At 54.1% G+C, this 14,919-nt stretch overlaps 1 protein-coding gene across 2 annotated transcripts in view; it reads left to right on the top strand.

Annotated features, from left to right (window-relative positions):
• COL9A2 (collagen type IX alpha 2 chain) overlaps positions 1-14,919 on the top strand; it is a 47,863-nt gene that overhangs the window by 16,558 nt on the left and 16,386 nt on the right. For both annotated transcript variants that reach the window (XM_043532194.1, XM_043532195.1), the window contains exons 5-18: positions 179-232; positions 1,011-1,046; positions 2,414-2,437; positions 3,302-3,355; positions 3,757-3,810; positions 4,748-4,795; positions 6,124-6,180; positions 6,977-7,030; positions 7,579-7,632; positions 11,335-11,388; positions 11,888-11,941; positions 12,756-12,809; positions 14,061-14,114; positions 14,649-14,702. In XM_043532194.1, coding sequence (XP_043388129.1) covers positions 179-232; positions 1,011-1,046; positions 2,414-2,437; positions 3,302-3,355; positions 3,757-3,810; positions 4,748-4,795; positions 6,124-6,180; positions 6,977-7,030; positions 7,579-7,632; positions 11,335-11,388; positions 11,888-11,941; positions 12,756-12,809; positions 14,061-14,114; positions 14,649-14,702 — 705 coding nt within the window. The remainder of the gene's footprint in view (positions 1-178; positions 233-1,010; positions 1,047-2,413; positions 2,438-3,301; positions 3,356-3,756; positions 3,811-4,747; positions 4,796-6,123; positions 6,181-6,976; positions 7,031-7,578; positions 7,633-11,334; positions 11,389-11,887; positions 11,942-12,755; positions 12,810-14,060; positions 14,115-14,648; positions 14,703-14,919) is intronic.

The raw sequence follows: 14,919 nt of genomic DNA, 5'->3' as shown, positions 1-14,919 counted from the left end.
CCTCTTGTCTTCAGAACAGATGGACGAGCCCTTAGTAGCTTGTTAATAACCCAGCAAACCAGGTGGCTAAAACAACCCCAGCATAAAGCCAATTGCATGGAGAGCCCAACGGAATGGGAAGTGACAGGGAAGAGGGTCTAATAATGAGAATGACTGTCTGCCATCTCTCCTCCCGCAGGGCCTGACTGGCGCAAAGGGGGAACCAGGGCCTCTCGGGAGGCCAGGGACTAAAGTAAGTGACTGGGGCTCTCGAGCTCCAACTCCAGCGCTGTCTTGTCCCTCCCTCCCAGAGGAGATGGGCGCAGAAGGGGGAGTTGGTTGGGGTGGTGAGGCCTGTTGGGGGGATGCCCAGTTTAGCCATGTGCTGGGGTCAGGGAATATTTGAGATCTAGTCAGGTGTGTCCAGGCCCTCAATGGGTGTAAAACGGTGCAGCCTCATGGATTTCACCTTTGCCATACGCCAGGATCCTGGGCTGAGACCAACACGAAGGTGAGATAAGAAGCCGCCCTACTCATTGCAGCCAGAAGGCCCAGTCAGGATCGGGCCCCATTACCCGGCTCTGTACGTGCCCAGAATAGGAGACGTCCCTGTGGGTGAGCTTTGGCCCTCCCAAGAGCAAGGGCTTGATTGGGCCAGTGAGATGTGGGCAAGCTTCCTGAAATGAGCGGAGAGCCTCACTGGTGTCAACGGGAGCTGAATCCGATCCAGAGGGAGACCAATCCTCCGCTCCTGTCCACTATTAATTATGATTACAATAGCCCCTAGGTTCCCCAGTGCGAGCCATGGAGCAGGACCCATGGGCTAGGCCCTGTGTAAACACACAACAAAAAGACAGTCCCCGCCCCAAAGAGCTGACCGGCTGCACAGCCCTGCTGAAGCCAATGAAGGTGCTGCTGATTTCCGCCCATGGAGTGAGCCTGGATGCACATTTTAAAATGAATCTCCCCTGCCCCCCACGTCCCATTTCCCACCCTGACCTAGCATTGACTCTCTTCTTCTACCCTGCCAGGGCCAGCCTGGACTGCCAGGGCCACCGGGACTCCCCGTGAGTATCAGCTTCTGTCACATCAGCTGGTCAGAGAAGTCTATTGTTGTTGTCGCCTAGTGGCCTGGGAGTGGGAGCTGGGGAACGCCTGGGTTCTAATCCCAGGCTCACTCTGTAGGCGTGGGCAAGCTAACAAACCCCTCTGTGCCTCAGTTTCCCCCATGGGTAGGCTCACACGGGCCCACCTCGCCGGAGGAAGGATTGCGACAGGCTTCCCGACACTCTCCTCTCCCTGTGCCTCACCCCGAGCTTAGAATGGGAGAGGATTTCAGTGTCCATGGCCCTTCCAGTCTCTGGCCTGCCTGCTGAGAGGGCCAGCCAAAGGGCCGGCCAGTGCAGGTGCCCGTCGCAGGGGTGGTTTTGTGCTGTGAGCACTTGTCTCCTGGAAACCAGGCTGAGACCCCCCGAGCTGGTTCTTGCAGCAGAGGTGACTAGCTGGCCCCTATTGCTCTGTGGAGGTCGTAGAGGCCACACAAGCTGTCCAGACCTCTGTGACTTTGTCCACTAAACACTCTTCCCCCATCACTAACGTGGCCTTCGTTGAGGGAGATCCCAGTGCCGCTACCGCCCTGCTGCCGTTCTTATGAGCTGTCCAAACCTCCAGTATCTTTCGACGAAGATCCCCGGGGGGTCCACGGCAGCTGTCCCCTGCAGTGCCCCCTGTTTGGCAAGAACATTGGAAGCCCCCGGTACCTCTGAGATCCGTGCATGGAGGGACCCTCAGCATGCAGATCTCCCCCTCCAGCAAGGGGTACGGGGCTGTAGGGAAGGTCAAGGAGCAGGCAAGCCAGAAGAGATGTGTATTGTTCCCACTCTTGCCCTGTAGAGAGTTCCCCCCAGAAAATTAACACAGTCTTGGGCTGTGTTCAATCTGAGAGGAATGATGTCCCAGTGGCTAAGGTGTTAACCTAGGACGAAGGAGACCTGGCTTCCATTCTCTGCCCTGCCACCGACTCTCTTTGTGACCTTGGGCGAGTCACATAGTCCTTCTGTGCCTCACTTTACCATGTGTAAAGTGGAGATGATAGCCCTGCCCTACTTCTCAGGGGTGTAGGGAGGGTAAATACATGGAGGGCGAGGTGCTCAGAAGTTATGAAGGGGGCCAGCTGAGTACTGAAGCTAACGATTGTACTTCCTGTGTAGTGGCAGGTCAATGAAATTGAAGCCAGTGGAACTGGTCTGTAATGGGGAGCAGGGTGTGTCCATGTCCTTTGCTCTCTATAGAGTGAGAACCAGAATCTGACCCCCCCATGGAGTCCCTGCATGTCCCCCCCAGCCCCGGGTGGGCAAAGGGGCTGTTGTGTTTTCTCAGCTGTTGTCTCTGAGTCAGAGAATTTCAGCCCATTATAACTTTCTTTTTGTTTCAGGGCCCTGGATTGTCGGGACCTCCTGTAAGTGCCGTGCTGCTGGGGCTTGGTTTGTGTCTTTGGCTGGGACGGGGTGGGGGCAGAATGGAGTTTTAAGTAAAAAATTCTCAGCAGCTTGTGAATGGGGAATTTATCTACTCAGGGGTGGGAGGGATAGCTCAGTGGTTTGAGCATTGGCCTGCTAAACCCAGGGCTGTGAGTTCAATCTTTGAGGGGGCCATTTAGGGATCTGGGGCAAAAATTGGGGATTGGTCCTGCTTTGAGCAGGGGGTTGGACTAGATGACTTCCTGAGGTCCCTTCCAACCCTGATATTCTATGATTCTATGACTCCCATTAGCATCGATCCCAGTGCTGTGGCTCTCCCTGGCCATGGGAAAGATTTAACCTCCGGTGTCCTAGTCTGGGCCTGCACATTAATAACTGGAGTGGATCTAAAGGATCAGAGATGAGTCCCAGGAACAATGTAAATACAGTCACGTTAACGCTCTCACTGCTGGCCCATTATTATTCCCCTAAAACCAGAGCAGGGCAAGTATATGGCTGCTGCATTCAGCAGCAGATGGCCCCGTTATTCCCATTCTACCTGGGTGTAACAGATACATTTAGCATCACAGCAGCTAAGTTCTGCCTGGAGGTAACCTGTTGCCTGCAGGAGCAGAGCAGGTGCTATCTACCTGCCTGCGCCTGATTCACATAGAAGGCACAACCTACCTGCAAGCGCCCGAGGGACCCTAATACATTCAGTCCTAGGGAAAGGGCTAAAATCTTCTTGTGCAAAAGCACTTTGCTCTGTGCAAGATCCCCTGGCAATGGATATTGTTTCCTATCACCAGCACATTTTGAAATCCACCAACGTGTGTAATGAATGACTGTCTCCTTCTTCCAAGGGGCCTGCGGGTCAGGTTGGACTTCCTGGTGAAATCGGAGTCTTGGGCCCTAAGGTGAGGAAGCACCGATCTGCGCACGCACCGGCTTGTTTCCTCTGACCCTACCTAGGGATGAGCCGGATTTTCAAGGGTCAGTTCCGGCTGCAGGAGCTCAGCCCCCGGATGGAAACACACCGTTATGGAAAGACTCCTACTGGTGACAGCCCTCTCAAAGCGCGGGCCTCAGGGGGCTACTTGCTCGCTGCTACGCAAGTTACTGCTTCAGTTCAAGAAGTAGGGGCAGCTGCATTTGCTGCTGAAAGTCACGGGTTCAAGCCCCATGAATGACTGAATTAGTGCAATCTCCATGCTATGGAGCCCCCCTCAGGGGTACTGCATTGTTCTCCCTGACCTGACTCTCTTAGTAACTGCAGCCTTTTGCATGTTAACTTTATTTTGGGGTTGCTTCTTTTCAGGGTGAACTTGGACCTGATGGACCACGAGGCCCCCCAGGTCCCCCTGGGAAACCTGTGAGTATTAACCCATCTCCCCTGGAATTTCTCATCTGAGGTCCTTGTGTGAAGGGTGGATTAAGGGAGAGTCCTTGATCCAGGCCCCGGGATTGGACAGAATCCATATGCATCAGAAAGTCCAAATCAGAACTGCAAGTGGTGGTTAAGGGCCTGATCCAGGGAGGCACTCAGCACCCCAATCAGGCCTGTAATGCACTGCTGAACCCTGCTCAGCAGCCACCTGCATGGGGTGGAGATGACCTGAGCTAATCAAGGCTCATGCTTCAGGGTGTAAAGCTGATCTCTGTGAGGGTCAGGAAGGAAACGTCCCTCTGCGCAGTCCCTCTGGAACCTCAGGAATTGGGCACTGCCTTAGACAGGCTGCTAGAGTCTTTGTGGAGTGGTGAGGAGTGGGATACCTGGCTAGACTTTTAGCTGGTATGAAGGGAGGTGGGTTAATGGATTAGATGGGCCAGTGTTTGGGGCTAATCTGATTAAACCCTCTTCATTTAAACTGTGGACAAATCACACCAAGGTCTGTGTTCTACCAGTCAGCTATCAAGGTTAATATTTGGGATTTGGGCAAGATGTGAGCTGCATGGTTTCCCAAGGGACTATTTGCAGATGGAAATGCTCCAAGGGCTGTGGCCTGGGCCAATGGTGGGCAACTGGCAGCCAGGACTCCTGGGTTCTATTTCCTGCTCTGAGAACACAGGGTATCTTATGGTTAGAGCAGGACAAGACGCGCAGCCAGGACTCCCAGCTTCTGGTCCCAGCTCTGCCAATGACTCAACTGTGTGACCCTGGGCATGTCGCTTCCCTGCTCTGTGCCTCAGTTTCCCCATCTATAAAGGAGGATGCAATGTTTACCCACCTCTGTAAGCTGTTCTGAGATTAAAATGCTGTGTATTGTTACTGTTATGTTAGGGCGCCTGATGGCTTTATTTCATTCCAGGGCCCCCCAGGACACATCCAAGGGCTGGAAGGCAGTGCTGATTTCTTGGTAAGCACTGCAGTTACATTAGGCTTTTAACAGACCCTCCCAGTGTAACAGCAGCTGGGAGCTCATTCCTGGGAAATGCCTTAACAAGTGTCATTTGGTAGCAGGGAAGAGATGTTTTGTAGCAACTTCTAGTGCTCAGACCCCTTCAGAGCTGCGATGTTCCCTGCACTGGCTGCCCCACTCTTTGAAACGCCGTGCTGCCGGGAGCCAAGGTGACACTCACTGGGCCATCAGCGCTTGCAGCCTCTGGGCCTCATCCTGCTCTGACCTCTGGGAGCAAATTGTATCTGCCAGCTCCTGCCTTTCCCTTCATGTGCCATATGCAGATGGTTGCCCTTTAGACTGGTGTATATACAGAGCCGAGCTTCTCCTTTGGGGCTGGCATGTAGTCAGGTGTGTCCCCTTAGGGCAGCGTCCTAGAGATGCCAGGTCCCTTTTGGGCTGCTCATAGAACCAGGTCAGGCCCTGCTGTGGGGGCTCACAGTGCGACTGGTCCCCTGGGGTGGGTTTACAGAGCCACGTCTGTCCCTACAGAGCCAGCTCTGAGTTGCCCCAGCTGCATGGGCTGCCCCCAGTCCTTTACTCACTGGCAGGTGACTGGTTATACAGCTCAGGTGTCCCCGTTGTAACCCGGCAGTGGCTCCCTGCCTTCCTTCTTGTCCTCACTAGGGTGGGCCTCCTCCGACCTGCAGGCAGACCCATGCCATGCATGGGGGAAAATATTTACTTCCTGGGGGGTATTTCTCGTGGTGACTGCCTGGCTCTCTTTGCACATCCCCAGCCCTCTTATTGACTCATGGCTAGATCTCTCCAAGGGTCCCAGTCCGATGGTCAGTGAAGTCAATGGCAGGACTTCGTGTTGATTTCAGTGGGAGGCAGATCAACGATCGGAGAGTGTGTGATGGCAGGTCGGCCGCGCTGAGGGTGAGGGCTGTGGATCTGTGGCTCAGACTTCCCCTACCCCCCGCTGCCTGGGATCGCCCCCACCTCCCTGGTCACCTCCTACTCTGCATTCTGCTTGTGATTTCACGGAGCAGCACAGACCCCCCGGAAGGAGACAGGCGGGCTCAGTCTCGGGGGCGGAAGGCTGTGCAGAGCATTTGCTTTGTGCTGTGCTAATAATTCAGAGCGAGGAAGGCCTGGAATTAAATGCCTGCACGAGGCAAGTGACTCTGCAATTTCCCTCAAGAGCTTTATCGAGCCAGCCCAGCAGCCCTGCTCCACTCACGGGAAGCCCCAATGCTGGGCGCACCCCAAGTGCCGCTTCTCTACAGCCTAATATTGTTTTCTGATTAAAACAAGCCACTTTTCTTTCTCCCACCCACTAGTGTCCAACCAACTGCCCGCCAGGGCCCAAAGGCCCCCAGGGACTTCAGGGACTGAAGGTAAGGTAACAACACCCCTGACCCAGGTGTTGAACCGGGGACCTCAACGCATCAGCCTTGAGTTCTTGAGCTCTTATTTGTATTATTGCAGCACCTAGGTGCCCGCGTTGCGGACCAGGACCCCAGTGAGCTAGGTGCTGTATGGACATAAAGGGTCTGCTTCTCTCTTAGCTTGGAGACCGTAGCGGATGCATAAACTGCTATCCAGGATCCGGCCCCTAGCTAGCTAGCGTGTTACACTGAGGACACAGGCTTGGGGACCTCCCCTCTGCACTTCTGCTAGCCCCCACCTCTAAATCTGAGAGCAGCTTCCAAAGGGTCCAGTGCTTCTGCCAGGCTCCCCAAGCGCTGCTTGCTTTGCACAGCCCCCTCCTGGCATAGGTGCGGGAACTAGGGGTGCAGGGGTGCTGCTGTGCCCCCCTGGCTTGAAGTAGTAACAACAACCCAAATTACATGGTTTCTGCCTTCAGCATCCCCACTATATAAATGGTTGCAGCACCCCTGCCTCCTGGGCTGGGTAAAAGAGTCTCCCGGGGGTGAGCTGTTTACTGCTGCCCTGTGTGGTCCTTGGCTGCCCTCTGTCGTCCTCGTGGATGGAAGGACACGGTGGGCTGCAGCAGAAAAATGCCCACCCTAGCTTCTGCCTGTGTGCAAACGCCCTGCGGTACCTGCCCATGCGTGCGTGATACCCCACAGCTGGGGGATTTACAGGGCAGACGCTGAGTGCGCTGCCGGGGAAACCACTTTGAGTGCGGGACTCGGGGGAGCCTTAATTGCCATCTCTTTTCTCCTTTAGGGACACAAAGGCCGCCCCGGTGCCCTCGGGGAATCTGGCAGACAGGGCAGGCCGGTGAGTACAGCTCCCCTTACCGGGCGTCCCAGTCAGATGGAGAAGGGTTGGGGTGGGAGGGAGGAGGACGGGAAGGGGGAATCTCTGCTCTCTCCTGTGTGGAGATGAGATGGGGGTCTGGAGGGAAAGAGAGACCGAAGGATGGAGAAAGTAAGGATGGGTGAGGAGGCAGTGAGGAGAGAAAAGCACCAGGAGAGAGAGAGAAGGAAGGGGATACTGGGGGTTAGGAGGAATAAGATTGAGGGATAGGGGAAAGAGGGGGGTCCCTGCCCCCGTGCTTGCACCAGGAGGGCCAGTAAATGGAGCTGGAGCTTCCCATGGTGTGTCCCAGGCTGCCTGCTCTTCCCAGCGCTGAGTGGCTGCCTGGGGACTGGCTCTTCATCCTCCCCAGGGTATTCAAATCCCATCCCCCATCACCATCCCTCCCAGGGTCCCGCGTGCGGGGATAGAGGTGCTCTGGGCAGTTTAGACCTCAACGGCCAGGGTTCGGAGCCAGCTTGCGGAGCCTTTCCTGCACTGACGTCTCTCCTCTCTCCTGTTCCCCCCAGGGTCCCCCGGGCGACATGGGCATTTCCGGAGAACAAGGCATCCCCGGCCCTCCAGTAACGTATTTACTGTTCTTATCGCTTGGTGCTTTTGACCTAGACTCATGGCCCAGGGGATTCGTTTATTTGTCACATTAGGCGTTTAGGGAACCCCCCCCCCCGAGTCCAGCACAGCATAGCTCCCCATGGCCCAGCTGCTCCCCACAGTCTGACCCATCTCACTGTTAGGGGGGTTAGTGTGCCTCAGTCTCCCTTGGCCCTCTGGGGCGGTGCTGAGGGATTCCGCAGCCTATTCAAGTCCTGGGATGCAAGGTGGAGCCAACAAAAGCCCCACCCCCTGAGAGGGCGGGGCCACAGAACCCAGAACTTCGCTGATTACAGGCGACAAAGGGTGAAAAGATGAGGATGTAGTTCACGGGGACAGAGCAAGGGATCCCACGAGGACAGTAACCACAGTGCCCACGGCCATGAGAAGGAATCGAAGGAGTCAGGATAGGGCCCAGAGGAACTCTACAAACCAGGGACTGGAAAAAAGGCAACAGCCACAGAGAGCTTCCCCATCCAGCTTCCTCCTCCTGGATGGGCATTCGGCCATGCCGGCCAGTGCCAGGAGGGGCTGAAGACGTCTCGAGCAGCCCTGGAGTCCGAAGTCTTCTATTTACACCCAGCACAGTGAGAACAGGCGAGGTTCCCGCACACAGTGTCACCGAAACACCTCCAACCCTGCCCGAGGGAGAGAAAGGACGTCTGGCTCTGAGGCCGGTGCAGTCCTTGGTCTCCCTGCTGAGCCTGCCACTAAGGGGATAAATGAAAGAGGCCAAGGGATAGGCACTGGGCTGGGAGTCAGGACATAGATTCATAGATATTAAGGTCAGAAGGGACCATTATGATCATCTAATCTGACCTCCTGCACAACGCAGGCCACAGAATCTCACCCACCAACTCCTGCGAAAAACCTCTCACCTATATCTGAGCTATTGAAGTCCTCAAATCGTGGTTTAAAGACTTCAAGGAGCAGAGAATCCTCCAGCAAGTGACCCGTGCCCCATGCTACAGAGGAAGACAAAAAGCCTCCAGGGCCTCTTCCAATCTGCCCTGGAGGAAAATTCCTTCCCGACCCCAAATATGGCGATCAGCTAAACCCCGAGCATATGGGCAAGATTCACCAGCCAGACACCCAGGAAAGAAATCTCTATCCATGCTATAAAAAGGCTTTTAGGAAGATGGGTTTTATTCCTGGCTCTGCCGCTCGCAGGCAGTGGTTACCCTCGGCAAGTCTCTTCCTCCCTCTGGGCCTCATTGTCCACCCACTGGAACGTGGGGATACATGATTCTGACTCTGCTGTGTAAAGTGCATTGAGCTCTATGGATAAACGGTGCTGTGTAGAAGCGATGTGTTATTAGAGCTTCGCTGTTTCAACAAGGAGCCAGGTTCCTTTCTCATTATTTCATCTCCCACTTGTTTCATCCAAGCTGCTGAATAGTAATGCCGTCTCTTCGCTGCCAGTCCAGCACAGATCTGAGCCAGTGTCTTGGCAGTGACAGGCTTTGTAGCCAACTATTCACCGCCCCGGGGCCATCTAGTTTGCTTTTCCTTGATTAAAAACAGAGTGATCCAGTTCTGATCTCAGATACGCCGCTGTAAGTCCCTTGAAGTTAACGGAGGTGCTCTGCATTTATGCCAGCGTAACAGAGATCAGAATCTGGCTCTGTGTCTTCCAGTCGTGCTAATGCTGTGAGCCGTGAATATGGAATGCTGTTGTTACTTTGGGCTTCCCGTTCAGACACTGCCTCAAACAAGCTGGAGAAATGGGAAGACTTGAGAGGGCAAATACATTCCCTCAGGAGGCATGAATACAACACGGTGATTCGTCAGAATTTGAGAGGACTCTGCCTTCCCCCTCTAACCAGTGAGGCAGATAGATGGAAGTGAAATGCGTCTCAGAGCCAGCTGATAACGTATTTCTCCCAATGTAGCACATTCCCGGCATTCACTTTTGTCACTGTGCTGCACACCACCGCCATGGCATATTCTCCTGCTCCAAATGTACAGAGTCCTGCCACTTTCACTAAAGGAGAATCTCTGGCTGCGGTGTAGGTCCTCTGACACACAGCTGAGATGTTCTGATTTCACCCAGTAGAGGGCAGTGGTGCATATGGCCAGCAGCCGGTGCATTGCAATATGTTTCCCTGTATCCAGTCACCTCTGCAAATCCTTTATATGACCTTTCCTTTCCTAAATCTTGGGGGGAGGGGGGGTTAGCAAGCAAGTTCCTCTCACTACCTGTGTAGAGAAGACAGGAATCATAGAATATCAGGGTTGGAAGGGACCCCAGAAGGTCATCTAGTCCAACCCCCTGCTCGAAGCAGGACCAATACCCAGTTAAATCATCCCAGCCAGGGCTTTGTCAAGCCTGACCTTAAAAACCTCTAAGGAAGGAGATTCTACCACCTCCCTAGGTAACGCATTCCAGTGTTTCACCACCCTCTTAGTGAAAAAGTTTTTCCTAATATCCAATCTAAACCTCCCCCATTGCAACTTGAGACCATTACTCCTCGTTCTGTCATCTGCTACCATTGAGAACAGTCTAGAGCCATCCTCTTTGGAACCCCCTTTCAGGTAGTTGAAAGCAGCTATCAAATCCCCCCTCATTCTTCTCTTCTGCAGACTAAACAATCCCAGCTCCCTCAGCCTCTCCTCATAAGTCATGTGCTCTAGACCCCTAATCATTTTTGTTGCCCTTCGCTGGACTCTCTCCAATTTATCCACATCCTTCTTGTAGTGTGGGGCCCAAAACTGGACACAGTACTCCAGATGAGGCCTCACCAGTGTCGAATAGAGGGGAACGATCACGTCCCTCGATCTGCTCGCTATGCCCCTACTTATACATCCCAAAATGCCATTGGCCTTCTTGGCAACAAGGGCACACTGCTGACTCATATCCAGCTTCTCGTCCACTGTCACCCCTAGGTCCTTTTCCGCAGAACTGCTGCCTAGCCATTCGGTCCCTAGTCTGTAGCGGTGCATCATCGATGCAGCGGAATGTATCATCCTGGTTATGTTGTTTATAAACAGGGAAGAAATGTGCATGAAGAGCTTGTATTTTATATGACCAGTAAATGGAAAAATCAATAGGCTCAATTTTCCAGCTATAGTGTGTGTGGGGGGGTTCCTTTTAATCTCCCATGAAATTGATTGGGAACAGTGATTCGCCACAGAGGTGGGGTCTGAGCACAGACCTGAGAGCCAGGAACTCCTGGGTTGTGCCTCTGATCCTGGCACTGATTCCCTCTGTGAGCTTGGGGAAGTTGCAAATCCTCCCCGTGCCTCAGTTTCCCCCAGCCAAAAATGGGGATAACACCTACTCTCAGCGGGGTTGGGAGGACTGATTAATTCATGATTAACTAGCACTTTGAAGAGGAAAAGTAATTAATGGCCAAATCTTTCAGTCCTGAAGCAGGTGAAATCCCTCTGAAATCAAGTGGGAGCTTTGCTGGAGTAAGGACTGCAAGCTCGGATCCATTAATAATAATAAACTGTTGGCCAGGAAGGGGCATGTGTGGAAATTGGCAGCACTTGCAGGGAGGGGAGGGCTCAGCCAGTGTTTCATAATTAGCACTAAAATAGTATTTTCCAATAACACTTCTAAAAAGAATCACTTTATTCCTGGGTGGAGGTGTTCCGCAGAGAGACACCCTGTTTTGGGTGCAAGATCTGACCAATTCTGACTAATCCTGCTTCTTCTCTTGCTTTGACAGGGTCCTCAGGGCCTGAGAGGTTACCCTGGTATGGCGGGACCAAAGGGCCAGACGGTAAGGACGCCAGGGAGGTGTTAAACAACTCCCATGCTTTGCTCTAAGGAATGGAGCCCTAGGGATGGAATGGGGTCTGGTGGTTAGAGCAGGGTGATGGGTTCTGGGAGTCAGGGCTCTGCTAGCTCTGGGAGGGGCGTGTGATCTAGTGGTCAGAAGAGGGGACTTGGAGTCAGGACTGTTGGTTTCTGTTCCCGGCTCTGCCGCTGATCTGCTGTGTTGCCTTGGTCAAGTCCCGTCGCACTCTGTGCCTCAGTTTCCCCATCTGTAAAATGGGGGTAATGACCCGACCCCTAGCGGGGTGTGTGGCACAGAGTATTATCATCATCATCATTGCTTGTTGCTGAACTCCCAGCCTTCAATATCCTAGTGAGCATCACTGACGTCCATGTTTGAGAGCATCAGGGGAAGGGAATTCACACACCGACCTGGCTCCTATGTGCTAGGGAAGGACAGTTCATAACATGTCCGTAATCTAAACTTGTGCTCTGCTTTTCAGGGTCCCCATGGCTATAAAGGAATGGTTGGGTCTATCGGAGCTGCTGGCAGGCCGGTAAGTCCTTTCCCCTCTCTTCCTGGGCTGCTGCAATGATTGCATGTATGTGTCAGATCACGTCCCACCTAGCATCCATGGGGAGCATCTGTGCAGCCTTGTCTGACTCGCAGAGAGCCCTGTTGTTATCCTCCCAAAGGGTAGATCCTACCATGGTGAGTGAAAGCTCAGGGCACCCATGCAAAATAAAACCGAGATCCCCAGCCTGGAAAAGCAAGGCTGAGTGCGTTTCCTGACACCATCGACTGCCCCCAAAGTGCTAATTTCTTCCAGAGTATCCAGCGCAGCAGCAGCCCCTGTCCCAGTGAAGCGTCTATGAGTCAAACCTTCTCTCAGCTGCATCTGTGCAAACCCTTTGAATCCACTGGCCTAAATAAGAGCAACATTCATCCCCATCTGTGTACGTTGTTACAAGGGGGATGAGTTTAAATAAACAGGATGCAGTGTGGCCTAGTGGATGGAGCACCAGCCCGGGGACTCAGGACACTGGGATTCTCTTCCTGGCTCCGCCTCTGGCCTGCTGGGTGATCTTGGACAAATTGCTTCTGTGCCTCAGTTTCCCCATCTGTAAAATGGAGGCGATGATATTGACTTCCTTTGGCGATCGGCTGATGAAAACTGTCTTGGTCTTGTTGTTAAATACAAGCCCTTGTACTAGCTGATCCGCAGTTTTGTGGCTGAGGCTCTTCTCTCCCCTTCGGATCCCTCCTGCTCACCTGGCATTGTCTACACTCCAGGATGGATTGTGAGGCAGGGTAGGCCTGTGGCCTGGAACAGCCCTGTTAAGCCTTTGTGTATTTCCCTTCTCCCGTAGGGCGAGGAAGGCCCTAAGGGGCCACCTGGTGGAGCCGGCGAGAAGGGAGACCTCGTAAGTTACTGTTTCATTGTGCTCCGTGCACAGGTGTCTGCACTGGGTTTAAGAGGCAGCTATGGTGGCCGTGCATTATGCCCAGGTCACATTTCACATCCCTGAAGAAGTGCTTTAAACCCAGAGCGCTTCATGCTTCTGTTCCACGCTTCACCTGTGGGCAGATGTGCCCCAGCTGTGGTGTTCCAGACCGGTTCCTCACACATGGCTCTGCCAAATGCCCCTCTGTCCTAACCCACGGTCCCCCTTGCTATCGCAGTCTGGGCTCCCCCAAACAGCTCTGCCAATGCACTCCCAACCCTGAGCTGCTGTTCCCATCCAGCGCCTCTCCCGAGCAGAGCGGTGGATCGTTTGGCGATATGGACAAACATCCAGTAGGGACTCCTCTGCCGTTCCTAAGACCAGCTCATTTCACAAGCCAGGTGATAGCCCGATTCCAGAGCTTCTGGGTGGAGGATCAGTTAACGTACTGGACGCAGGCAACATGTAACTCGGTGGCCAGACTTGGCTCCAGGACAAAGGAAACGGTCTCTGTCAGGAAGTTGGTGGCTTCACATAGCTTTCCAAAAGCTGCTGAGTGCATTCCCTGAATGGAGAGGCTCTCGCAGCTCCGAACCTCTCTGACCCTTCCCAATACCCCTACAACCCATGGGGCAGAAATGGGTCCGAGAGGTCTGCAGATTGCAGTGCCCCTGCCCTGCCCCCACCAGCCCATTCCCTCAGCCTGATTCAAGGTCTTCGCCACCGCCACAGTGTGACCAGAAATGCCAGCCACTCAGATCCCATGCAAACAGGATTAGGGGATTAGAGGACCCCCGGGGGTAAAGTCCAGACAACGGAAGAATCAAAATAAGGATTTGTGTGTTTGAAATTGCTCCAAGTCACCTGACTTCCTTCACTACCACCCTGAGCCCTGCCTCTGCAGGTAGCTTGGGAACGCCATGGACTGCAGCTCCCAGATATTCGGTTTCCTTTTCTTGCAGTCCTGGGGGCTTCAGGCCTCCAAAGTGGGTGGGTGGCGGAAGGCTGGGAGAATCGTTCGCAACCTAGCCCCAGATCAGGTCCAGTCTCCCCTCCTTTCTCCCCCACTGTGACCCAGCTGTGCTGCGATACCTCCCTTTGATTCCGCACGAGTTAACACTCCCCCTAAAGCTGGGGCGCAGAACCCACAACCTGATCCACTAGGCTTGTGCTGATGTCCCCAGAGCCAAGAGGGATGGTAAAATAATACTTGTTCTCCTTTTTTTTTAGGGTGCCCGTGGCTTCAGGGGTCCCCAGGGAGCAATGGGCCCCAAAGGAGATAATGTAAGTACAGCATGTCTCTGGATTCAGGCGGAGAGCCTTACCAAGAGCATCTTGCACCCCTGCATTTGTCCTCTGCTCCGTGCTGGGCAAGGGCCTGGCAGAGATGCTCCTGCCCATATGGCTGCACCAGCTGCTCTGGATTCAGGGGTGAAGCTCCTCAGTCGGACCTGATTTGCTTCTCTCCCAAGGGGCTTGGGGTTCCCCCTCTCCCCACCTGCCCCTCCACTCCCCCTGCCTCACAACCTGCAGCCACTTGCATCTCTTTGTTTGGAGCTGCCCTCTGTCCTGTCCCACTCCCTGTGAGCTGCCAACGAGGGGGGGCGGAGAGGACGTTGCTATAAGATGGTGTGGCCACACCTGCAGCAAAGGGCATCAGCCCCTAGGCATCTGTCCCCAGATCCTCTCTTCATGATCCTCCTGGCTTCTCCATTGAGGCTCTGCACATCTGGGCTTCCAAGCAGATTGGTCCTAACCTGCCCACCCCACCCCCCCGGCAACTTTCTCATGGTGACTGTTCCTTCTCCTCCTTTGCAGGGACTCCCTGGCATCGATGGTAAAGACGGCACCCCCGGCATCCCTGGTGTGAAGGTGAGAGGCCAGGAGGGAGTGTGGGGAGAGGTTGGGTAGTACCAGGATGTCTCCAGTCGCTCCTCCATACTTCCCAGTGTCTCTCTTTGCCCCTGTACGGATCAGACAGTTAATTCCCCTGCTCCATGTTAGATTCCCTGTGGCTGGGATCAGGCAGCCCCAGACCCCCGAGTCTCTTGCCTTCAGTCTGCCGTGGCGGTGGGGAAGGAACGTGCAC

The sequence above is a fragment of the Chelonia mydas genome, chromosome 19, assembly GCF_015237465.2.
Source record: "Chelonia mydas isolate rCheMyd1 chromosome 19, rCheMyd1.pri.v2, whole genome shotgun sequence".
NCBI classification, from domain to species: Eukaryota; Metazoa; Chordata; order Testudines; family Cheloniidae; genus Chelonia; species Chelonia mydas.
This window is presented reverse-complemented; position numbering and strand designations above follow the sequence as displayed.